This window comes from Sapajus apella, unplaced genomic scaffold (assembly GCF_009761245.1).
Source record: "Sapajus apella isolate SASKATOON/1434 unplaced genomic scaffold, GSC_monkey_1.0 scaffold47, whole genome shotgun sequence".
NCBI classification, from domain to species: domain Eukaryota; kingdom Metazoa; phylum Chordata; class Mammalia; order Primates; family Cebidae; genus Sapajus; species Sapajus apella.
In genome coordinates, this window is record NW_022436987.1 from 6,566,484 (window position 1) to 6,593,190 (window position 26,707).

At 46.0% G+C, this 26,707-nt stretch overlaps 1 protein-coding gene across 2 annotated transcripts in view; it reads right to left on the bottom strand.

Moving 5' to 3' along the window:
* GALNT18 (polypeptide N-acetylgalactosaminyltransferase 18) overlaps positions 1-26,707 on the bottom strand; it is a 364,052-nt gene that overhangs the window by 3,611 nt on the left and 333,734 nt on the right. For both annotated transcript variants that reach the window (XM_032240753.1, XM_032240752.1), the window contains one exon: positions 22,854-23,018. In XM_032240753.1, coding sequence (XP_032096644.1) covers positions 22,854-23,018 — 165 coding nt within the window. The remainder of the gene's footprint in view (positions 1-22,853; positions 23,019-26,707) is intronic.

Here is a 26,707-nt window from a genome sequence, read left to right on the forward strand (position 1 = left end):
AAAAACCCTAGAAGATAACCTAGGCAATACCATTCAGGACATAGGCAAGGGCAAGGACTTCATGATTAAAACACCAAAAGTAATGGCAACAAAAGCCGAAATAGAGAAATGGGATCTAGTTAAACTAAAGAGCTTCTGCACAGCAAAAGAAACTATCATCAGAGTGAACAGGCAACCTACAGAATGGGAGAAAAATTTTACAATCTACCCATCTGACACAGGGCTAAAATACAGAATCTACAAATAAATTTATAAGAAAAAAAAACCCCATTGAAAAGTGGGTAAAGGATATGAACAGACACTTCTCAAAAGAAGACATTTATGTGGCCAACAAACAAAAAATGCTCATCATTCTGGTCATTAGGAAAATGAAAATCAAAACCACAATGAGATACCATCTCACGCTAGTTAGAATGGTGATCGTTAAAAATCGTTAAAAAATCAGGAGACAACAGATGCTGGAGTGGATGTGGAAGACAGTGTGGCAATTCCTCGAGGATCCTAGAACTAGAAATAACATTTGATCCAGCAGTCCCATTGCTGAGTATGTACCCAAAGGATTATAAATCATTTTATTATAAAGACATGCACACCTATGTTTATTGCAGCACTGTTCACAATAGCAAAGACCTGGAACCAACCAAAATGCCCATCAATGACAGACTGGATAAAGAAAATGTGGCACATATACACCATAGAATAATGAGTTCATATCTTTTGCAGAGACAAGGATGAAGCTGGAAACCATCATTCTCAGCAAAATGACACAAGAACAGAAAACCAAACATCACATGTTCTCACTCATAAGTGGGTGTTGAACAATGAGAACACATGGACACAAGGAGGGGACTATCACACACTGGGGCCTGGCAGGGGGCTAGAGGAGGGATAGCATTAGGAGAAATACCTAATGCTAGGTATTTCGTCATCATCCATCACCCCATCATCACCCCTAGATGATGGGGTGATGGATGCAGCCAACCACCATGGCACGTGTATACCTACGTTTCAAACCTGCATATTCTGCACATCTACTCCAGAACTTAAAGGATAATAAAAATAAAAAGATTCTGGTCCCTGGGCAAGATGGCTGAATAGGAACAGCTCCAGCGCACAGCTCCCAGCGAGGCTGACACAGAAGGCAGGTGATTTCCACATTTCCAATTGAGATACCTGGTTCATCTCATTGGGACTGGTTGGACAGTGGGTGCAGCCCAAGGAGGGCAAGCCAAAGCAGGGTGGGGCATCACCTCACCTGGGAAGTGCAAGGGGCCAAGGAACTCCCTCTTCCAGTCAAGAGAAGCCATTAGGGACTGTTTTCTGTACTCCTGCCCAGATATTCCTTTCCCACAGTCTTCACAACCCACAGACCAGAAGATTCCCTCTGGTACCTACACAAACCACCAGGGCCCTGGGTTTCTAGCACAAAACTGGGTGGCCATTTGAGCAGAAACCAAGCTAGCTGCAACAGTTGTTTTTTCATACCCCAATGGTGCCTGGAACACCAGCTAGACAGAACCATTCACTCCTCTGGAAAGGAGGCTGAAGCCAGGGAGCCAAATGGTCTTGTTCAGTGGGTCCCACCCCCACTGAGACCAGCAAGCTAAGATCCACTGGCTTGAAATTCTCCCAGCCAGTACAGCAGTCTGAGCTTGACCTGCGACATTCAACTTTGGTGGGGGGAGGAGCGTCCACCATTGCTGAGGCTTGAATAGGCAGTTTCAACCACACAGTGTAAGCAAAGCTGCCAGGAAACTAGAGCTGGCTGGAGCCAAACACAGCTTAGCAACTGCAGGCACGGTCCCACCAGATGTCCTCGTTGGGCAGGGCATCTCTGAAAAAAGGCAGCAGCTCATCAGGGACTTATAAATAAAGCCCCTACCTTCCTGGGACAGTAACCTGGGAAAAGGGGTGGTAGCACTGCTTCAGCAGACCTAAACATCCCAGCATTGCAGCTCTGAAGAGAGCAGTGGATTTCCCAACACAGTGTTTGAGCTCTGATAAGACAGACTGCGTCTTTAAGTGGCTCCCTGACCCCCATGTATCCTAACTGGAAGATACCTCCCAGTAGGGGCCTACAGATACCTCATACAGGAGAGCACTGGATGACATCTGGCAGGTATCCCTCTGGGACAGAGCAACCAGAGGTAGGAACAGGCAGCAATCTTTAGTGGTGTGCAGCCTCTGCTGATAATTCCCAGGCAAGCAGGGTCTGGAGTGGACCTCCAGCCAACTCCAGCAGAGCTGCAACAGAGGGTTCTGACCGGTAGAAGAAAAACTAACAAATCGTTTCAACATCAACAAAAAGGATGTCCACTCAGAGACTGCATCCAAAGGTCACTGACCTCAAAGACCAAAGGAAAATAAATCCACAAAGATGGGAAGAAACCAGTGCAAAAAGGCTGAAAATTCCAAAAAACAGAATGCCTCTTCTCCATTAAAGAATCACAGCCCCTCACCAGCAAGGGAATGAAATTGGATGCAGAATGAGTTTCACGAATTGACAGAAGCAGACTTTAGAAGGTGGGTAATAACAAACTTCTCTGAGCTAAACAGCATGTTCTAACTCAGTGCAAGGAAGCTAAGAACCTTGAGACAAGGTTAGACAAAATGCAAATGAGAATAACCAGCTTAGGGAAGAACATAAATGTCCTGATGAGCCGCAAAACACAGCACGAGAACTTTGTAAAGCATACACAAGTTTCAATAGCCAAATTGATCAAGTGGAAGAAAGGATATCAGATATTGAAGATCTACTCAATGAAATAAAGCAAGAAGGCAAGATTAGAGACAGAAGAGTGAAAAGAAATAAACAAAGCCTCCAAGAAATATGGGATTATGTGGAAAGACCAAATCTATGTTTGATCACTGTACCTGAAAGTGAAGGGGAGAATGAAACCAAGTTGGAAAACACTCTTCAGAGTATTATCCAAGAGAACTTCCCCAACCTAGCAAGGCAGGAAAACATTCAAATTCAGGAAATATAGAGAACAGCACAAAGATACTCCTCAAGAAGAGCAACCCCAAGACACATAATCATCAGATTCACCAAGGTTGAAATGAAGGACAAAATGCCAGTGGCAGCCAGAGAGAAAGGTCAGGTTATCCACAGAGGGAAGCCCAACAGACTCACACCAGATCCTTCTGCAGAAACCCTATAAGCCAGAAGAGTATGGGGCCAACATTCAACATTCTTAAAGAATTTTCAGCACAGAATTTCATATCCAGCCAAACTAAGCTTCACAAGTGAAGGAGAAATAAAATACCCTAAGGACCAGCAAATGCTGAGAGGTTTTGTCACCACCAGGCCTACAAGAGTTCCTGAAGGAAGCACTAAACATGGAAAGGAACAACTGGTACCAGTCACCGCAAAAACATACCAAATGGTAAAGACCACCAATGCTAGGAAGAAACTGCATCAACTAATAGACAAAATAACCAGCTAGCATCATAATGGCAGGATCAAATTCACACATAATAATATTAACCTTAAATGTAAATGGGCTACATGCCCCAATCAAAAGACACGGACTAGCAAATTGGATAGAGTCAAGACCCACCAGTGTACTGTATTTAGGAGACCCATCTCACATGCAAAGACACACATAGGCTCAAAATAAAGGAATGAAGGAAGATTTACCAAGCAAATGGAAAGCAAAAACAGGGATTGTAAGTCTCAGATAAAACAGACTTTAAACCATCAAAGATCAAAAGAGACAAAGAAGGGCGTTACAAAATGGAAAAGAAATCAATGCAACAGAAAGAGCTAACTATCCTAAAGAGGGTGAGCCAAAGCAGGATGGGATATTACTTCACTGGGGAACTGCAAGGGGCCAGGGAACTCCCTCTCCTAGGCAAGGGAAGCCATTAAGGACTGTTTCCTGCACTCCAGGCCAGATACTTTTTACCCACAGTCTTCACAACCCACAGACCAGGAGATTCCCAAGGTAGGAGCATGCAGATTCATAAAGCAAGTTCTTAGGGACCTACAAAGAGACTTAGACTCCCACACAATAATAGTGGGAGACTTTAACACCCCACTGTCAATGGGAGACAGCTCAACAAAACAGAAAATTAACAAGGATATACAGGGACTTGAACTCAGCTCTGGACCAAAAGTAGACCTAATAGACATTTACAGAACCCTCCACCCCAAATCAACAGAATATACATTATTCTCAGCACCACATTGCACTTATTCTAAAATTGACCACATAATTGGAAGTAAAAACTCCTCAGCAAATGCAAAAGAACAGAAATCATAACAAATAGTCTCTCAGACCACAGTGCAATCAAATTAGAACTAAGGATTAAGAAACTGACTCAAAACTGCACAACTACATGGAAACCTAATAACTTGTTCCTGAATGACTACTGGATAAACAACGAAAATGAAGGCAGAAATAAAGATGTTCTTTGAAACCAGTGAGAACGAAGATACAACGTACCAGAACCTCTGGTACACATTTAAAGCAGTATATAGAGGGAAATTTATAGAACTAAATACCCAAAAGAGAAAGCAGGAAGCATCTCAAATCGACACCCAAATGTCATGATTAAAAGAACTAGAGAAGAGGCCAGGCGCGGTGGCTCAAGCCTGTAATCCCAGCACTTTGGGAGGCCGAGGCGGGTGGATCATGAGGTCAAGAGATCGAGACCATCCTGGTCAACATGGTGAAACCCCATCTCTACTAAAAATACAAAAAATCAGCTGGGCATGGTGGCGTGTGCCTGTAATCCCAGCTACTGAGGCAGGAGAATTGCCTGAACCCAGGAGGCGGAGGTTGCGGTGAGCCGAGATCGCGCCATTGCACTCCAGCCTGGGTAACAAGAGCGAAACTCCATCTCAAAAAAAAGAACTAGAGAAGAAAGAACAAACAAATTCAAAAGCCAGTAGAAGAAAAGAAATAACTAAGATCAGAGCAGAACTGAAGGAGACAGTGACACGAAAAACCCTTCAAAAAAATCAGTGAATCCAGGAGCTGAGTTTTTGAAAAGATCAACAAAATAGACCATTAGCTAGACTAATAAGAAAAGAGAGAAGAATCAAATAGATGCAATAAAAAATGAAAAAGGTGATATGACCACCGATCCCACAGAAATACAAACTACCATCAGAATACTATAAACACCTCTACACAAATAAAATAGAAAACCTAGAAAAAATGGATAAATTTCTGGACACTACACCCTTCCAAGACTAAACCAGAAAGAAGTCGAATCCCTGAGTAGACCAATAACAAGGTCTGAAATTGAGTTAACAATTAATAGCTTACCAACCAAAAAAGTCCAGGACCAGATGGCTTCACAGCTGAATTCTACCAGAGGTACAAAGAGGAGCTGATACCATGCTTTCTGAAACTATTCCAAACAACAGAAAAAGAGGGAATCCTCCCTAACTCATTTTATGATGCCAACATCATCCTGATACCAAAACCTGGCAGAGACACAACTAAAAAAAAATTCAGGCCAATATCCCTGATGAACACTGATGCAAAAATCCTCAATAAAATACTGGCAAACTGAATCCTAGAGCACATGAAAAAGCTTATCCACCAAGAGCAAGTTGGCTTCTTCCCTGGGATGCAAGCCTGATTCAACATATGCAAGTCAATAAATGTAATCCATCACATAAACAGAACCAAAGACAAAAACCACGTGATTATCTCAATAGATGCAGAGAAGGCCTTCGACAAAATTCAACAACACTTCATGCTAAAAACTCACAAGAAACTAGGTATTGATGGAACATACCTCAAAATAATAAGAACTACTTATGACAAACCCACAGCCAATATCATACTGAATGGGCAAAAACTGGAAGCATTCCCTTTGAAAACCAGCACAAGACAAGGATGCCCTCTCTCACCACTCCTATTCAACATAGTATTGGAAGTTCTGGCCGGGACAATCTGGCAAGAGAAAGAAATAAAGGGTATTTAAATAGGTAAAGAGGATGTCAAATTGTCTCTTATTTACAGACAATATGATTGTATATTTAGAGGACCCCACACTCTCAGCCCAAAATCTCCTTAAGCTGATAAACAACTTCAGCCAAGTCTCAGAATACAAAATCAATGCAAAAATAACAAGCATTCATATACATCAATAACAGACAAACAGAAAGCCAAATCATGAGTGAACTCCCATTCATAATTGCTACATAGAGAATTAAATACCTAGGAATACAACTTCATGGGATATGAAGGACCTCTTCAAGGAGAACTATAAACCGCTGCTCAAGGAAATAAGAGAGGACACAAACAATGGAAAATCATTCCATGCTCATGGTTAGAGTCAATATCGTGAAAATGGCCGTACTGCCCAAAGTAATCTATAGATTCAGTGCTATCCCTAACAAGCTACCAATGACTTTCTTCACAGAATTGGAAAAAAATCGCCTTAAATTTTATATGGAACCTAAAAGTAGCCCATATAACCAAGACAATTCTAAGAAAAGAAACTAAAGGCATCACACTCTCTGACTTCAAACTATGCTACAAGGCTATAGTAACCAAAACAGCATGGTACTGGTACCAAAATGGAGACAGACCGATGGAACAGAATGGAGGCCTCAGAAATAAAACATATCTATAGCCATCGGACTTTGACAAACCTGACATAGACAAGCAATGGGGGAAGGGTTCCCTATTTAATAAATGGTGTTGGGAAGACTGGCTAGCCATATGCAGAAAATTGAAACTGGATCCCTTCCTTACACCTTATACAAAAATTTTATGCCAGATGGATTAAAGTTTTAAACATAAGACCTAACACCATAAAATCCCTAAAAGAAAACCTAGGCAATACCATTCAGCACATAGGTTTGGGCAAGGACTTCATGACTAAAACACCAAAAGCAAGGGAAACAAAACCCAAAGTAAACAAATGGGATCTAATTAAACTAAAGAGCTTCTGCACAGCAAAGAAAACCATCATCAGAATGAACAGGCAACCTATGGGATGGGAGAAAGTTTTTTGCAATCTACCCATCTGACAAAGGGCTAATATCCAGAATCTACAAAGAACTTAAACAAATTTACGGGGGGAAAAAAAAACCCATTAAAAAGTGAGTGATGAATATAAACAGACACTTCTCAAAAGGAGACATTTATGCAGCCAACAAACATATGAAATAAAGCTCATCATCACTGGTTATTAGAGAAATGCAAATTAAAACTACATTGAAATACCATCTCATGCCAGTTAGAATGGTGAGCATTAAAAAGTCAGGAGACGACAGATGCTGGAGAGGATGTGGAGAAATAGGAACACTTTTACACTGTTGGTGGGAGTGTAAATTAGTTCAACCATTGTGGAAGGATCTAGAACCAGAAATATCATTTGACCTAGTAATCCCATTACTGGGTATATACCCAAAGAATTATAAATCATTCTATTATAAGGACACATGCACACGTGTGTTTATTGCAGTACTGTTCACAATAGCAAAGACTGGGAGCCAACCCAAATGCCCATCAATGATTGACTGGATAAAGAAAATGTGGCACATATACACCATGGAATATTTTACAGCCATAAGAAAGGATGAGTTGATGTCCTTTGCAGGGACATGGATGGAGCTAGAAATGATCATTCTCAGCAAACTAACACTAAACCAACACAAGAACAGAAAACCAAACACCACATGTTCTCGCTCATAAGTGGGAGTTGAACAATGTGAACACATGGACACAGAGAAGGAAACATGACACACTGGGGCCTGTTGAGGGGTGGGGGGCTAGGGGAGGGACAGCATTAGGAGAAATAATGTAGATGATGGGGTGATGGATGTAGCAAACCACCATGGCATGTGTGTACCTATGTAAGAAATCTGTATGTTCTGCACATGTACTTAAGAACTTAAAGTACAATCATAAAGGAATATGAATTGGAAAGAAAGAGAACTTTCATTATTTGCAGAAGATATGATTTCATACCTAGAATATTCAGAAGAATCTACACGCAAACTATTAGATGAGTAATGGATTATTACAAGGTCAGTGAACATAAAAATCATTACAACCTATATATATATATAATATGTTATATATATTAAATATATTCATTATATATATTCTATATATATCTTCTTATATATATATCATATATATATATCTTCATATAATAAGATTCTGTCATTTGCAACAACATGGATGAAACTGGAGGTCACTATGTTAAATGAAATAAACCAGGCACAGAAAGACAAATTTTGCATATTCTTACTCATATGGTGGGAGCTAAAAAATTTTTTTTAAATTGCACTCATGGAGATAGAATGATAGTTATCAGAGGCTAAGAAAGGTAGTAGGGAGGAGAGAAAAAAATGGGGATGGTTAATAGGTACAAAAATACAGTTAGATAGAAGGAATAAGATCTAATAGTAATGCAACAGGGTAACTATAGTTAATAATTTATTGTATATTTAAAAATAACAGTGGAATCGAAATGTTTCTAACACAAAGAAATGATAAGTGCTTGAAGTAAAAGATAACCCAATTATCCTGATTTGATTGTTACACAGTACATGCTTATATGACAACATTACATGTACCCCATAAATATATTCAACTATTATGTACCCATTGATGTAGTTTCGATATTTGTTGAATGTAATCCCCAGTGTTGCAGGTGGGGTCTGGTGGGAGGTGTTCAGATCATGGGGCTGGATCCCTCATGTAGGGGTTGGGCCATTCCTTGGTGAGAAGTGAGCTCTCGCTCTGAGTCTACACAAGATCTGGTCATTTAGAAGTGTGTGGCACCTCCTCTCACCACTCACTCTCTCTTGCTTCTGCTTTCTTCATGTGACCTACTTCATTTTCTGCCATGAGCAAAAGCTTCCAGAGGCCCTACCAGAAGCCATACTTCCTGTACAGCCTGAAGAACAATGAGCCAATTACATCTCTTTTCTTTATAAAGTACCCAGTCTCAGGTATTTCTTTACAGCAATACTGCACAAGAATGGCCTAACACATCCATAATAATTAGAAACTTTTTAAAAATTAAAGACTGAAAAAAAAACCCTCAGTTCTTACAACCGCTGAAATGGGCAATACCTACTGTACAACATACACAACCCTGTGACCCAATACTTCCATCGGTAACGTTTACTCCAAAGACATGCCCATGAATGCTTTCTAGAACATGATTATAAAACTAACTTGGAGACAGCTCAAATGTCCATCAATTGTAGAGCAAACAACTCATAGTATATTCATATAATAGAATCTTTTATAGCCATAAAAACAAACTACAGCTATACTCAATAAGGATAAATCTCACCCATATAATGATGAGCAGAAGAAGCCAGGCAAAATACGAACATTATTCTATTGATATAAGTTCCCAAACAGGCAAAAGCAAGCCCTGATATGAAAGTCAGGATGGTGATCAGCTCTGGGGAAAAGGGAGTGGGAAGATGATTGACAGGAATCACAAGGGTGTTGCTGGCAAAGTCCTATTTCCTGAGCTGGGTAACGGTCACCTAGGCATTGGCTTTGGTTTAAACCGTGGATTTTAAAGTGTATATTTTACATGTTTCTGTATATATTCATTTTGTTCTTCAATTAAAACATTAGAAAAAATCCAGCTTCCTGAGAAGGGACTTTGAGTCACAGGTGAAGGAAGCAGGGACTGAGAAGCACGGGGTGGAGAGAATATGGGATTCCCAATTTCATGTGTCGGGAAGATGGCCCAGCATATCACACAAAGCTATTCAGAAGCGTTCACATGAATAAAGCAAGGTCTCTTTGGCTGTGCCCCACATCCCAGGACCTCTCCTGGGGAGAGCAGTGATTCAGTGCACCCAACAGCACAGAGACCCAAGAATAAAGGGCAAAGTAAAACAGCAGCTGCTGGGGACCACCGGGTTGCCAGGGAGAAACTTGCAGGCTCGGCCTCTGAAAGGAGCCTTTGGACAAGCCTAGAAAGGACCCTGGAATCCCCACGCTGAAAGAGACCTTGAAGGGCTGCCTCTCACTCTCCTGTGCTGAATGGCCTCTGTACTTGGGCCAGAGGGCCCTTCAGCTCTGCTTGACACCTCCAGGGAGAAGGATCTCACCCCTCCTGAATATGCATGGTCTTCCCCCAGCTGCCCACCCTTGAGGCATGCTCCTCCCACTGAGCTAAAATCCTTGTCTTGGAGTCCCCTGAGGAGTGGCAGAGCTCCCCTGAGGCTTCCCCAGGGGTGTGCTGCTCCTCCCCACTTTCCCTTCTAGCTGGGGAGGTGAGGCCTGTGCCTCTCAGTTCTATGTCTCTCAGTTCTGTGTCTCTCTCCCCAGGTTTAACTTTCCCAGATCCTGGTGGGACAATTTTGTACAATTTCCCAAACTGGTTGGCATCCTTTGAACAAGCTCTGGTTAGTTTCTGTCCCTCAGGACTCACCACAGCCCCCAGGGTCACTGCCCCAATTACACAGGACCAGAGGCCCCTTCAACACAGCCAAGGAATCGACACTTTGGGCCACATGGTGATCCTGATGGGCATGAAGCACAGCCTCGAGCTGTCCTCTCAGAAACTGTTGTCCACCTTGGATGCCCATCCTGTCCCTTAAAGGCTGGACTTTTAGGCCCAAAGGCACCCCTTATGCTACTTGCTCCAAGCAAGGCCAGACCATTGCTCCATGGCCCACATTTCCTTAGCCTCTGTGTAAAAGCTTGTGGCCTGGGTATATCAGCTCCCCACACCCAGGCTGGGCAGTGTCACTGATGCTTCCTGAGCAGATCTGTGGCCAGTTCCCCGGCCCTGCCACAGCCCTGCCAGCCCAGTGGTCTGTCTTCCCCACCATACTGAGAACAGCACTCAGGCAGGGGACCAAAACCAGCCCCACTCTCTAATTTGCAAGATCTGTTGGCATTTCTGGCGCCAGGTAGGAAGGGAAGAGAGCTGAGCTAGGATGCATAGGATACGGCTGCTTTCCTGGCAGTCAGCTGTGAGCCTGGGCCAGCCTCTCCACCCTTCTGGTTTGTCTATAGGGCCAGATGGTCATTTCTGTCCTTGATTCCTGGAAGGATGAGCAGAGGATTGATAGGAAACCCCTTTATCAGCTATAAAATAACTCATGGATCAGAGGATCAGGGTGGGGGCTGTGACCAAAGCCCACAACCAACAGGGGCCCGGACCAAGTGCTGCCGCCCACTCTGCTGAAGATTCCGGCTGCTCAGCTCATCCTTGGCGCCGGCCCAGGCCTTGCCAATAGCGAGGTGCTGTGCAGATCCCAGATCACCGATGCCTGGAGAAACACGTCCCACACAGAAGACACCGCAGCCCCTTCTTTTCCTGCTTTCCAAGGGGCAGCTTGCCAAGGCCCAGAGAGGAGACAGGAGCAGAGGTCTCTAAGACATAAAGCATCCTTCAGAGACTCCCATCTGACATTTCCCATGCCTGGCCCCAGCCCAGCCATGGCCTCAGCATTCTAGAGTCTAGAAGTGCAGTGACACTGGGCCAGAGGCAGCCCACATGGCCGCCTGGAGGGATGGGGGAGGGAGGGATCATGGCCAAGAGTGGGGTTCAGGGAGGTAGGTGGATGGAACACAACTGGAGAATATCAGAGCCTGTCAGGGAGGGTGGAATTTGAGGTCAGGAGAGCTCGCTCCCTGGAAGCTGGGAGGGGAGGGTCCTCTAGAACGGGAAGTAAGGCCATAGTGGGGCATTGCTGAGCAGACCCACCTGCCGGCATGCTCCCTGGAAGCATGTCTGGGGTAGGGAGAGAGGAGCCAGGCCACCCTTTGTTGTTGGAAGTAGCACTGGCCACCAGCACTGTCTTCCTCCTGCCCCCCTTCTCAACCTCAGCCTCTTTCACTGAACAAACTCTTCCTCTCTCTCGGAAGACTTCATTCACAAACATTGCAAAGAAGCCTTCCTTTCCTGCATCGAGCGCCTTCCTGGGAAGTTCGGCACTGTGGGAGCAGCCTCATGTTTTACTAAGATGAGAGGAGATGCTGCTGAGGTGAAAGGAGTAAGAGCTATCACTTATTTACCATCTGCCTGGCACTATGCCAAATACTTTACGTCCCCAATTCCAGGTCTCCCTGATAGTAGCCCTGAGAGCTAGAAAGAATAATTATCCCCATTTTACAGACTTGGAGACTGAGGCTCAGAGAGGCTGGGAGACTTGTCACATGGTCAGTAAATGAGTAGAAGGTAGTGCCAGGCTGGGAACCCAAGAGGGTCTGCGCCATGTTCCTCACTAGGATGGTGGCCAGCCCCAGCCCCTGCCTGTCACCAGCGATGGTGAACTAGGCTGAGGGAGCTGATGGTGCAATGCCTAGGGGGGAGAAGTGTCACCTCAGCAAGCTTCAGAATTAGGTCTGATTTTTTTTGAGGACCCTCTGCAGAGACACTATTCATTAATCCTTCCATCCATTCAGCAAATATTTAATGAGTGCCTACCATTCTAGGCCACTGAGGTGTATCAGTGACTAAACAGAAAAAGATCTTTGCTTTTGTGGAGACTATATTCTAGGAGGGAGAGCAGGAAAATAAATTCCAAAGCATGTGAGAAGGTGATAAGGTTGTACACAAAAATGTAGACAGGTAAAGAGGCTCGGGGTAGTGGTGAGCTGGAGGCAAACGGCAATTTTAAGAGGTGGCCAAGTCCTCCATCAAAAGTGAGATCTCAGCAAGGACAAGAAGGGGGTGAGGAGGTGGCCCGCGTCAGAGCTGGGGGAGTCCTGAGCCCTGAGCTTGGGGTTAGCAGGAGGAGATGAGGTCCAGGAGGCAAGGGTGGGTGGATAGGACCTTGTGGCCACTGAACAGACTTTGGAATTTTTTTTTTTTTTTTGAGATGGAGTCTCACTCTGTCACCCATGCTGGAGTGCAGTGGCAGGATCTCGGCTCACTGCAACCTGCCTCCCAAGTTCAAGTGATTCTCCTGCCTCAGCCTCCCAAGTAGCTGGAATTGCAGATGTACACCATTGTGCCTGGCTAATATTTGTAGTTTTAGGAGAGACAGGGTTTCACCATGTTGGCCAGGCTAGTCTTGTACTCCTGACCTCAGGTGATCTGCCTGCCTCAACCTCCCAAAGTGGTAGAATTACAAGACTTTGATTTTTGATCTGATGGACAGGGCCAGCCACTGCAGTCTGACTGACAGGTTAACCAAGTCACTCTGGGTGGTGCTGTGTTGGGTGCAGAGCATTGGAGGAAGGAAGGAAGAAGGGACATGTGTTGGCTGACTTCTGTCCTCACTTCCAGGGCCCAACCCATAGTCTCTGGGCCAGTGTCATGGCTCTGGGCTGAGGCTTCATGCAGAGACCTGGGGTGGCCCCTCCCTCTATGGCGGGCACAGTCACTTAGTTCTCCAGCCCTGTCATCTACATTATTCGTGTAATACTACAACTACATAATCTGGAAACACACAATACTTTTAATTAAAGAATTTAAATAACGGCAATTAAACCTGGCAGGAGAGAAGCCACAGCACACAGAGAACTTAATTGGAATGAAAACCAAATTAAATATGGAAACGGCAGCTAAAAAAAAAAAAAAAGGAATCAAAAGTTGAATGTATAGAATTTAGGAGGCTAACAATAATTCCTAGAGTCAGGTTCCCAGCTCCCAGTCTAGTTCCTCCTCCTTCTGGGCCTCTCTGGAATAGGAGCTGGAAAAGCATGAGCAGAAGCTAAGAACCTAGGACTCTGTGCCCCCACCGTGGCCATGTGACCCCAGGAAAATGGCTGAGCCGCTCTGGGCTTCTTCAGTCTTCTGACTTTCAAAAGAAGACAGAGCACGCTGGGGCGCTTAATTTGTGTCTAAACAAAGAGAACTGTGTACACCGGGGTATGTGGAAGACATGGTCCATGAGCCTCTTGGGCACTGAGGAGCAGATCCTAGGTTATTACACAACCAAGCACCTCTCTGCCTCAGTTTCCCCAAGTAGGTCTGTGGTGTCTAGGTGTGGAACAGCTAGCACCAGACTGACTGTCCTGTTCCTCCTGAGATGTGAGAGTTAGAGTAGCCTGGGGAGTTGTTAAACTATAGATCAGGGCCCCTCTCACTTCTGATTCAGTAGATCTGAGATAAGGCCTGAAAATGTGCCTTTTAAAGTTTCCAGGTGCTGCTGCATTGGTGGTGGTGGTCTGGGAACCCACTTTGAGAGCACAACAAGCTATGACCTCCTTTCAGGAAAGGGTTGGGTCCAGCTGGTCACTTGCACCGTGAGGTAGAAGATCTGGAGCATTTGGGTTAAGCTCAGGCTGGTCTTACTTTTGCAATCAAGGAGTTCACAAGGATGCTGTGTGTGTACTAACTCATGTATTCCAAAGACTTCTCTACTTATTTCAGAATTCCCATTCCACTTTCCTTTTTAATTAATTTTCCATGGGCAAGTGGCCCAGTGGGTCTTTGTCTTTAAGCACGGGGAGCTCAGGAGTTTCCAGGTTAAATAGTTAATGATTAGTAATCAAATACTTCAAAGCATGTGCGGGATGTTACAGCTAGTTAAAGAAATCCTGAGATTAAGTCTTTATTATAGAGTTCAGGGGTCTTTTTGTATTATGAATATCCAACACCTGATTTACTTGTCAAGACTTTCATGTTTTCTTTAAGTGCTTGAGTGTTTTCTTTCTTAATCTCACCTTTGCCCGAGTGTGAGTCTGCCTGGGACTTGTTGTGTGAAGGCCCCGTGGACTGAAGATGGGGTAACAGGAACGTCAGCACAAAAGGACAGGGGGAGAGGAGGTATGGAGACAGCAGGATGGCTGCAGGGAGTTTGCTGAGGAGGCAGGGATCCAGCCAGTCCACACATATTTGAGATTGGCTCAGCAGGGAGGCCCCAGCCCCAAACTCCCATTGTAGCTATCCACTGGTTTTCCAGAGCCAGGACAAGGCACCATGGTATGGTGGTTTCATGCATGGATTCCAGAGGCAGGATTCCCAGATCTGATTTTTGACAAATGACTTAATCTCTCCATGCCTCAGTTTCCTCCCCTGTAAAATTGGGCCTAATTATAGTAAGCACCTTATAGCACTGTCATAGGTAGTATAAGTGATATTTATAAAACAGAGTAGTGCAGGGCACGTAGTAAACACCACATACATATTTGAGCACCACATTTTAAAATCTCACCCAGATCTGGGTAGTGGGAAGCTGAGCCGTCACACCTGGTCCTAGTCCCTGATGTCTGTGGGATGACGGGGAGGAGAGAAGTGCTGACTGCCATAGACCAAAAATAACTTTCAAGGCCTAAATGAAGCTTGGCCCGTCCCTCAAAACTGGACAGTTCCACACTTGCCCCAATCAGATGACATGAAAATGAAAAGCTGTTTTATTCTGGAGCCATGATGAAATACTCCATTATTGTCTTTTCAACACAAAAGGTTCTCGAAGTTGGGCTTGCTGACAGCGCTTAGGGACTGGAGCAGGAGAAAGTCAGACTTCTCCTCCTCCAGTGTGAGGAAATACCTTGGCAGAGTTAGTGGTGTTCCTTGGGAAATGTGCTCTGCAGATAGATTCGTTTCTGCGTGAGTTACTCATCTTGCATCAAATTATCAAATTAGACCTCACAAATCAGAGCCAATTGTCCCTTGACAGACAGCCCTGGCTAGGGGCTCAGTCTCTTCCGGGCAGTCTCAGCAAGTTCTGAAAATCTCTCCTTTCCTGGCATTCAGACATCTCTGTGGCTCTCCTCGATGTTCCCCACTTGGAAAATGCATCAGTGCCACTCTGAGAATGAAGCAAGCACAGAGGGCTGGTGCGTGTTGTCTGCCCTGCGTGCCCTTGAACTCCCAAGCTGGGCCTTGCCAACATTCCCACCAAAGAACCCAGTCTGAGGGCAACATGAAATCCAGTCTGGACACCCTGCGATTTCATCAGATCCTCCTGTTTTTAAAAAATACGTATTTAAATTTGCACTCCGCATCATGCAATATGCATGTCTGTTTTAGCATAAAATATTTCCACCTCCCTCCCCCAAATCTGAGGTGATCGGAGGAAGTGTTTCTGCCGTAACTTTGAGTACCCTACCTAACGCATGTCTGTGTACCACAGGTGGGATGCACTACCACCTAAAAGCGCTCACTGTAGGAACTAGGGATTTCCCAGCTAAGCAGGACGCTGGGGTTATTAACCTGAAATGTTCTTAAAATACTGTAATATGGCTTTGCTTTTCTTTTTCAGTGAGCATGCATGCATCCGAGGACAGTCAGTGGGGATAGGATTTTGTTCATCTTTGGAGCTGCCACAAACCTAGCTCATGTCCTGGCACATAGGGGGCCTCTGGTTAAGATTTGTGAATGTTTTAGAAAGACTCCTTCATTTGATCACCACTCAACTACCATCATTTAATCCATCACTATGTAATAACCTGCTGAAATGTCTCTCAAAGTCCTCCCTGACAGCTGTCTGTCCCCACATCCCTGTGACAGCCAAGTCCTCCCATCTCTTCCCTGAACAATGGAACAGTTTCCTCCCTAACTTGCTTCCCTGTTTCCAGCCTCTTTCCTTCCAATCCACCCTACCTCCGGCTTTTCATTAGGTGCTGGAGATACCAAAGTGTAAGACACGGTCCTGCCCTCTAGTCTACTTGTTGATGGAAGAGAAGCGTATGGGGTGAAATAACGGGTAAATGATGCCATTAAGTGTGATCAAGAGTCTCATTCTCAAGTTTGTGATGCTTTGTATTCAGGCTGGCCCAGGGAGAATTCTAGGTGGAAAAAAAGCCTTCTCAGGGTTTGCAATCTAACTTTGGGAGCTCAAAATTACAGAACTTCAGGGTCTGTAAGCCCTTAAAATTACCCAGCCCAACTCCATCTAAAGCTGTAGAGCCTTTGACAACCTGCTGATGGTCCCCTGAATTTTCCGCCTGCCCAAGCCACCAGCCTCATGGACAACTCCAGAAAAAGCAGCTCAATAAATTGCTCCTGATTATCTCCTGCTGGTCCTCCCTCAGGGCTACATAGGACAAGCGTGCTGGGCCCTTGCACAAGACAGTCCTTCAGATATCTGCAGGTGGAACTCAGACCCTCCTGAGCAATTTCTTAAATCCTTTAACAACACATTCAAACATATAGATGGACTTTCAGAAAGCTGGAGCCTTGAGGACATACATCCTAACAACAGCCTTCCTAGGGCAAGAATCTCTTCAATAACATCTTTGAACAGAGGACTCCCTCTAGCATTAGGCTTTTACAAACCATTCAAAGGAATGATGGTGGTCTTGTTACTACTGAGAGTCAGTCCTCTGCTTTACTTGACAGGTATCCTGTGACAGAGTTCTTCTCTGTAGTGACCTGATATCTGCCTCCTCCCTCTCCCTCCACTGGTCCAGGGATCATTGACCAAATGCCTCTTTCACAGAAATCCATCACTGAATCCCAGAATCCCCACATCTCAGTGTGGAGGGTTCTCTCAGAAGGCTGAAAGACATATACTGAATGCATATGAATTAATCATCCCAGTAGGTAGTTTTAGAAGTTTTTTAATCCTGGAGGAATCACAAAGTGGAAAAATCACTGAAGGCAACAATTATCATTTCTAATATTAATGAAGTTTTGTCACGTGCTGATGTGGGAGACTTCAGCTGTTTAGAGATGGGTGTGTAGCTTGAGGGAGGCAATTCTGCCTGCCCCCCTGAATGTTCTCAAACAGAGCTGGCAATGGTCCTGTATTAAGAACTGCTCTACCACCCAACTACCATCATTTAATCCATCACTGTGTAATAACCTGCTGAAATGTCTCTCCAAGTCCTCCCTGACAGCTGTCTGTCCCCACACCCCTGTGACAACCAAGTCCTCCCATCTCTTCCCTGAACAGTGGAACAGTCACCTCTCCCTAACTTGCTTCCCTGTTTCCAGCCTCTTTCCTTCCAATCCACCCCACCTTTGGATGCAAAGGGGGATTTTGCACACCACACCATGGAAATCTACTACTTAAGAACCTTCCCTATTCCTTCCTTCTGCTTTTAAAGTGAAGTCTACCTTCTTGGTGTGACTTTCAACAACCACCGTCATCTGCTCTACATGACTCTCAAGTCGTATCTCCTACTTGCCCCATCAAAAACCCCAAATTCTACCCACAGCAATGGATTCCTATTCCTAAAATATGATCAGCTATTTCAAGCCTTTGCCAAAGCGAGCCTCTGTTTAAGATGTTCTCTCTCTGCTTAGAAACTATCTCTACAACTTATAAGATATAGATCAAACAAGCCTCCTACGTGAAGCCATCTCTGAGTTCTGAAGACCAAGTTGGTCATCCCAGGCTGTCAGAACACAGCACACCCCTTGGTTTCTGCTCTCATCATTCGGTTCTGTTGTGTGTTTACATGCCCACAAGCTCCTTAAGGGCAGAGGCCGTGTCTGATTTATATCTGCCTTCCTCCTGTCCAACCCTCATGCTCAATAAATGTTTGATGAATGGCTAAAGGAAAGACTGTTCATCATTGGAAAATTGCTCATCAGAGCCCTGCACAACAGCATTGCCAAGAGATGTTTTCATCAAATGTGGTTTCTCAGTGTCAGTATCTAACGCTGTTCTGGTTCAGCCTTAAGTATTGGAAATTCAGAAGAGCTTGTGGGGGTTAGAGGAAATGCATTTTATTTGTTAAGCAGAAAATCAGGGTATGAGATGGAACACTAAGATATGCAGATGCCTGTCTTCTTTGTAGGAGAACCTGGGAAAACACACTAGATTATTTTAAAATTAATTCAGCCTGAGTGTCTGTGGAGCTTAAATGTGGTCCTCAGGAGAATAAACAGTGCATAATGTGAAACCAGAAAGGAGATATGAAATGCACCCAGTAAAAGCTCCTTTCAGCCCAACTTCTGTACTAGAACATTCTAGTTGGTAGGATCTGAATGCAATTTGCAAAGATTAAAATCTGTTGCAAGAAAATTAGCCCAAGCACAAGACTTCAATCATTTAAGAGGCTCCAGGCTTCTTCAGGCCTTGTCAACAGCGACTCCTCATCAATGAGGGTTTGAGGACAGAGTCCAGGTCACTTGATAAGTATTGATCATTTTGCAGTAAGCAAAACTTTCACATATATTAATTATTAAATAGCAAGTGAGAGTGGCTGCTCTGTGTCTGTAAACTATGAATTCAAAAATAATATTTCCAAATAGTTCTCTTTTGTAGAGGGATCAAAGATATGGTTGTCAAAGCACTCTGGGGAGTTTTAATTAGACATACCCCGAAGTGGCTGAAAACTGCCCAGTCCCAGAAGTGCCATGTGCTACAGCTGCCTGCTTTGTTGATTGCTATGACCATTTAAGAAGGAATTATGTGGGGATACTTTTTCAAGCCATGCCCCAGGGTAAGGGAAGGAGGGAGCTGGATCTTGGGGTATCTTTGTCTCAAGGATGCCCATTTTACAACAGTGTTTCCTTCTCTGCAATAGCCAGGTTGGATGGACAAGATAGGAGGAGTGGGGAGGGCCGGCCACAGCCCCAAGGCATCTAGGTCTGCACAGGAGATGAGGCTGAGTTACTCCAGTGGGGCACTCAGAGCATGGGTGGGAAGGACTCTGTGAGGGCTGGAAAGAGGGTAGAAGTGTCTGGATGCAAGTCTTGGACATCAAAGCAGCCTGGGCTTCAGATTCAGCCAGTGAATCCACCACTCTCAGGCCATGTGATCTTGGATGGTGACTTCATCTCAATGTCTCATCTTGGAGGTGGGGTTGCCGTGCAATTAACATCAAACTGTATAAGGCTGAACACAGAAAGGCTGAGGCTCACAGACAGGCAGAGGACTCTTAGAGGGCTGGATGCTTACTTTAGCTCAGAAACACTCACGTCTGGATGATACCAAGTCCCCAGGGCTGCAAGTGCCTGGCTGGGCTGAGGCATCCAGGGGCTATTCCAGGATAACCTGGAGGCCACTGCTCATCCTCTTCCTGCAGTAATTTGAAGCAGTACTCTTGTTGATTAGAGGACTCCTGGTGGTGCCTGTCAACATTTCCAGCCCACACCACCAAAGCTGAGCCCCTAGGATTGGCCTTAGAGCTTGTGCTGAGAGGAGATTTCTGGTACTGGGGCAGGGCCATGAGGACCCAATGGCCATGAAGGAGAGAGAGGAAGAAATGGCTAAATCTTCAAACTACATGCCAGCTTCCCGCTAACTCTTCATCCTGCCTCTCTTCTTTCGCAGAATCTCTCCTAATCCAGCTTCAGAATCCCTGCCAGAGGGGGCTTTCAAATCCCAACCTAAACATGATGCGGTTGCACATCCTCATCTCCTACAGAACCAAATCCACCAGGCCCTGTGGCCACCATCCTCATCTGCTACAGAACCAAATCCACCAGACCCTGTGGCCTCCATCCTCATCTGCTACAGAACCAAATCCACCAGACCCTGTGGCCTCCATCCTCATCCCCTACAGAACCAAATCTGCCTGGCCCTGTGGCCGTACCAGGCTCTTCGGCCGCTCCCCACTGTGCCCTCCAGGATCCGGCCACACCTGACTACCGATAGCTCCCTGAGCATGGCCTGCTTTCGATGTCTCACAGCTTTCACACATGCTGTTTCCTCTCCCTGGAATGCCCTTTGCTCCTTCCAAACAGAGCAGGCTCCTACACGTTCTTGACATGCATTCCAAGTTAAGTCCATTGTCTTCTGAGAAGCCACCAGCCCTGCCCACCCCTGTTTACACCACCACCAACTTCCTGTACTGTTCCATTCACAGACAGCAGGGCAAGCAGAACCCAGAGGCCCAGCAGGTCTGGCTGACGGCAGCAAAAAAGGTCCCTTGTGACGTCCACAGACTCTGAAGACAATCTCAGGCATGATGCCCATTTCGCCCCAGCAGAGTCAGCCCCCTTCACCTCCACGGAGCCAGGCGTATGCACTCATGACCCTGTTGTCTCCAATCTACAAGCCTACTTTGCACCTAGCCCGACTTGAGAAACAGCAGCCATCCCTCACCAGGCATATACCTAACTGTCCTCCCACACCACACACCCCCAGGCCTCCCTCTGCCTCTCAACTTGAAAGAGGAAAGGATGGAAATGTGCCCCATCCTCTGGCCCCTGAGCTGGAAATCTGGCAGAGGAAACTGATGAAAGCTTCTGCCAGGCACAGTGTAGAGTCAGCAGCAGCTCACAGCTGGGGCACCTGGTGTTTCCACAGAGAGGGATGTGGGAGGAAGAACACCCTGTGTTCTCAAACCTAAGCCCTAACCTCTGGCCTTCTCCCACATGGCCACATCCAGCATAACTTCAATGATGAGAAGTAAAAGAGAGAGTTTGAACTATTTCATGAATGATGACCAACACAAGCACCTTGGGCTTGTTTGTTAACTTCTCTGTGACTCAGTTTCCTCATCTACGAGGCCAGGTGGTATCTGTCACATATGGCTGTGGTGAGAATTAAATGACTTAGTATATGCCTGGCACATAGTAAGTACTGTATGAATGTTAGCTATTATTCCTGTTGGGACAGAACTTTGCAGTTCACAGCACATGTCAAAGGTTACATAGACAGGAAGGGACAGGAGTCACGAGTCTTTTGCACAAGTTCCCTTTCATTGAAATCCCCTCCCCCCACTTTGCAGGACAAGCTGGGACTCACAGAGCTGCCACCTGCATCCTCCACCTGTCCTCTGAAATGCTCCCATTTGGCTCCTGGGCTCCTCGCCACCATCTGCTTTCTGGTGTTCACAAAGCCCTGGTTTAGGCTCTTGCTTCTGCTTTCTGACTGGCTCCTAAGTACATGACCTTGTTTTGAACTTGCACTCAGTATTGACCCTCACGGTTTGTTTAGGACCTAAGAGTCTCTCTAGGTCCTGATTCTGCATACCCAGACCACTGTCAAAGGTGCCCTATACTCATAGATTATGATGTAGCTGAGACTCCCCTTAGCAGCAACCTTGCTACAGGAAGAGCAACTGGATGCCAGGATTAGAATCAAGGTATAGCCAACTTCCAAAGCTCCTTGCAGTACCCCCAGCAGCCTCCATCCTCACCAGGGGAGAAGCAGCTTGCTGGGACGCTGGAGTTAAGGGCCCCTGCCACTCAGTCCCACGAATATAGGTGTTCCCTCCTGAACCTCCCTGGGAATGTCCACCATGCACAGCCCCCAGGCAGCCCTGAGGCTCCGCAACCCCATGGGCTCCCTCACTCCCTGTTATTAACACTTTCCCTGCTCCACCTGGGAGGCAGGCATCCCTGTCTGTGGGTGAAAACTGATCCTACCTTAGCAGACTGCGTGGTGGCTAGGAGACCTCTGGGCAGAGGCAGAGGTTCTCCTCACAGCTAGGCATCTAGATTCTTGGCTACCATTCTATAACGGGAGTTACCAGGGGCCAGTGTAGAGCAGGAAGTAAATTATGGGCCCCTGAATTCACAGAGATTTAATAAAGGAATGTCCCATGGTCACTAGTGTGAAGACTGCCTTTCCCCAAATGGCCCCAACATGCTGCCCAGCAAAAAAACCTCTTCTTCCAGAGTGATCCCATACAGGGAGCAAGGCAGAGAGGGTGGCAGATCAGAGACCCGCACTGTCCACACCTGGGAGACCAGGGGCTCCATCTTGTAAGCAGAGGCTTGTATAGGATAAACGGGAAGGTTTAAAGTCAAAAAGACTCGAGTTGAAATCCCAGCTCTGCCCCTAGCTGTGAGACTTGGGGCAGGGGACTCCCCTCTCTGAGCCTCAGTTTCCTTATATCTAAAAATTAAGTACAATTATAATAAAATTATTATGATAATAAAACAACAACGAGAAGTTCCCTCAGAGCCAATATCACAGGGGTCAATACTAACACGAGACCCACGGCAACGGGAGGCGGCCTGCAGTCACAGCCTCACTGCTGCCAGTCTCTCTCTCCCCATCTCCTCCGTCCCCTCCCTGGCCCCTGAGGCCACTTTCCTGGTTTTCCACCACGGCTGCTGGCTGCCGCTGTGCCGGGCTCCGGGGCTGTTACCTGAGAGAACTGCCAGTGAAGCTTCATCCTCTTGGCTTTGGCGTAGCTGCACTCGATGAGCCGGGGCCGGCTGTTGACGTCCACCAGGCACCGGTTGTCATCGTCATCCACGGTGGGGCTCAGGATGCCCACGTGGATCTGCTGACTGCTCGTGTAGTACACGTTCTGGGGGCAGAGGGAACGAGAGAGTGCAGATAAATGCCAGTGTCCACAGAGGCGAGAAGGGTAGGTGGCGATTCTTCCGGGCAGCTGGCAGAGAGGCCGCAGTTAGGGAAGACCCCAGAGTCTTCACATCCAGTGGCCTTCGGATTACTTTCTATTGCAATGGACAAGAAAAATCCCTTTTACATTATGATCCAGTATGGTATCTGGTCCACCTGTATAACTATAAGAAAGAAAACACCCTTACATATGTAATACACTCCGATGATTTCTATTCTTTTATTGGAAGACATTGGTCATAACCTTTTATATTTTTCACCCAGTTTACAAACCCTTCTTGAATCCACTATTTACAGACTCCCCGACTTCCTCCTTTCATAAATATTTCATGTGAGGTACTATGCTTTGTCAGAGCAAAAAGCCTGGACCACGCCTTCAGGGAGCGCAGAGTCTTGTCGGATGCGAGATGTGAAACACATACTTTTCATGCACATTAAAACAGTGCAGAGCAGGACGTGGCAAACTTTTTCTTAAAGGGCTGGATGGCAAATATGTTTGCTTTTGTGGGTGTGCTGGGGAGTCCCCAAAACCACCCCTAGGCTGGATGATTTTCTGTGGGGACTCACAGGCCTCAGCACACAGCCGTACTCACTGCTATGATTTATGACAGCAAAAGACTACAAAACAAACCCAAAAGGAAAAGGAAAAAGGCACCTGGCCAACGCCAGGGGAAACCAGGCCCAAGCTTCTGAGGTCCCCTCCTGGGGAGCCACGCAGGACACACTCAATTCCCCTGAGCTGTGACAACACGTGGGAAATGCTGTCTACCAGAGAAGCACATTAGAGAGCAGTGCCCAGGGCTTTTACCGGGGCTGTCACATAGGCAGGCTCTGCCTGGTATGCACCAAAATCCCAGACTTCCAGAAGGAAAGTGGGTGGTAAGCCGAGGCGGTGGTGTTTGTATAATCAGGTTAAGCACAGGGCGCCGCTCTTATCAGTTCTGCTGGGCACCCTCCTGAGACCCAAGGTCTTGGATGCCACCTTTATAAGCAAGCCTTTCAAAGGACAGCAGCCACACCTGCTCTGAGAACTCCATTCTGCACAGAAGACCATACAGCCTCTGAAAATTTAACTCTCCTACTGTAATGCAAACACACCCCAGAAAGTAAAACAAACCCATGGCTATATTTCATTAACACATCATTTACAAAAATAGGAGTCTCCCACGGGCTGTGGTTTGGGCCTGGTCTAGAGGAAAGCCATGTGACTCTTGGCCTTCAACATTTTCACCCCTGAGCCATGGTTCCCAATCAGGGCTCCGAGTGAAAAGTCTTAGGGTTCTGCAAACTCTTTGCCTCACATTGCTAAAGGCATGAACATGCTGCCACCCTCATCCTTAGTCTCCCCCTGCCCCAATGATTAGGCCCCAGAAACAAACCAAGATACACTTTTCCGCTTTAGATTAGAATATTCAGGGTGTTCTCTCTGGTTATCTTGACATATTCAAAAATTCTCAATGGCAAATATTTTTGATTAATTCAAAATGGTAAAATGATGTATTTCTTGTTTTAGTAAAAGAGCAGGGTTGCCAAGTACTGTTTAAACCTGTGTGCCAGGCCATAAAAAGAGACAGAAGTAGAAAGGCGGCAGTGCAGGGTAGGAGAATGAGTAAGGGTGATCCTTCACGGTGGATTCTTCCTGATGCTCAGAAGTCTCTTTAGACTCTTGGGAGGGGATGGAGGGCAGGCAGGGTGTTCCCTTAGGCCAGTGTATCAGTCACGATTTCAACAGGAAAGAGACGGCCCACTGTAGCAGGGAAAGACCCGAGGAGTGTGTAATAAAGGCACCATTTTCAAAGGTGTGGGTCGGGTTTCAGGGAGCCACAAGGGATAGGATGGTTCCCCGGGGAAAGTAACATGAAGCCATTAGTGCCCCTGTGCCCAGTGGAATGAGAGGACAGAGGTGTCACCAGAACTTATCAGAGAAAAGTCACGGAGAGAAAGCTGAGAGCAGGGTTGGGGGGTCATGGCAAGTAATGCTGAATAAACACCCCAAGTTCACTCTTTCCTCCCACTTCAATCTCATGCTGGTTCAGGCCATTGGCAAAACCCAACTGGAAACCAGAGATTTCCATTGAAACGCTCCATAAAGTCAGCTTCTCAGGGTGAAGGGAGGTGGGTGGAGAGTATCTGGAGGCAGGAGCAAAAGATGCTCATTACAGCTACAGTCTGCTCTGAGGCCACCTTAGAAGTTATCAGGCTTGGTGAACCCATAGAAATTGACATCAAAATGACTAAAATGACTGAGTCTTTCCCCAACAGAGGTCAAGAATCACAGTGACCAAAGTTCTGAGCAGAGACCAAATGTAGGCTGTCCAGCTTCGATGTGGAAATGTAACCAAAACAAGAGGCAAGGGGGACCTCTTCAAAGCTATCGCTAGCAAGAGGCAATCTGCTCATCGGAATCCTGAGACGGTCCATTGTGTGGCCTGGATTTCCAGGTCACCACCAAGAAAAGCTGATGTCCTGTGGCTTCTAGTTTATTGGAGTTGAGGGAGAATCTGGCAACTGGTAGGATGTAGAAAATTAAACAGTCATAGAGTTAGGCATCACATCCATACCTCTATTCAGCTAACAGGTAATCTCTAAGTTGTGATTTAGGGTACGGAGATGAGAAAAGCCGTGGTCCCTGTCCTGGAGAAGCCATGCCGTGTTAGGGAAACCAACAGCTTATCAGAACATAATGAGCCCGATCACATGAATATGAGAAGTGCCCGGACTTCCTGCACTCACCTATCCCACCTCTCACTACTTTGAAAATAGAAATGAGAACTACCATCTCCAAAAAGGCTTCCATGAATATTCAACAGTGTGGGGCCTCGGCCTGCTGCCTGGGCCTCGCACCAAATGCCACACACCTGTTTATGTCCTTGGGTTGACTGCACTGTGACCTCCTTAGGACAGTGTAGCTCATAATCTCCAGCATGCCAGGACCCACATTTCCTGAGGTTTGGGAATGTGAGCTGTAAGACAAGGACAGCCAGGGAGCCAGCCATTCCCATGTTTTTCTTCTATTATCAGAGCCCAACCCTGCGGAGCAGACTCCGCAGACACAAGCGGCCACTCAGGTAACAGCTGAAATCACTTTTATCTACTTAGCTGTCGTGAAGAGTTTAGGGAGACACTGGGAGAGACATGTGTGCACTTACTATCTGGTACAGCTGTCGTCAGAACCGTTTATTGCTCCAGAGTCCAGGAAAATCATAATGGGGCAGACAGTTGTTTGCTATTTTAAAACAAAATAACAAAGTACCTCTTGACTGGCGCTGGCAGATCACAGAGTGAGGTTTGGCAAAGAGGATTCTCTCAAGTCCTCACACGGACATCTCAGAGGCCCGGCCTAGTGGATCAAATAAACAAATGGCCCGAACACAAAAAGGGAAAAAGTTTTGCACAAGATGGCCCCCTTTCAGAGCCTACAGGCCCAACAAGCATGGCTCAACTTTCTGAGCAATGGGAGCTCTGGAAGGTGTAAGGCAAGAAGTGACTTAGAACAGTGGCCTTCAATGGGGCAATTTGGAATGCCTGGGGACATTTTTGGTTGTCATGATGGTTGGGGGTTGGGTGGGAGGTGCTGAGTGGCTGCTCAGGGATCCTGCTCAACATCCTAAATGCACAGGACAGCCCCCGATA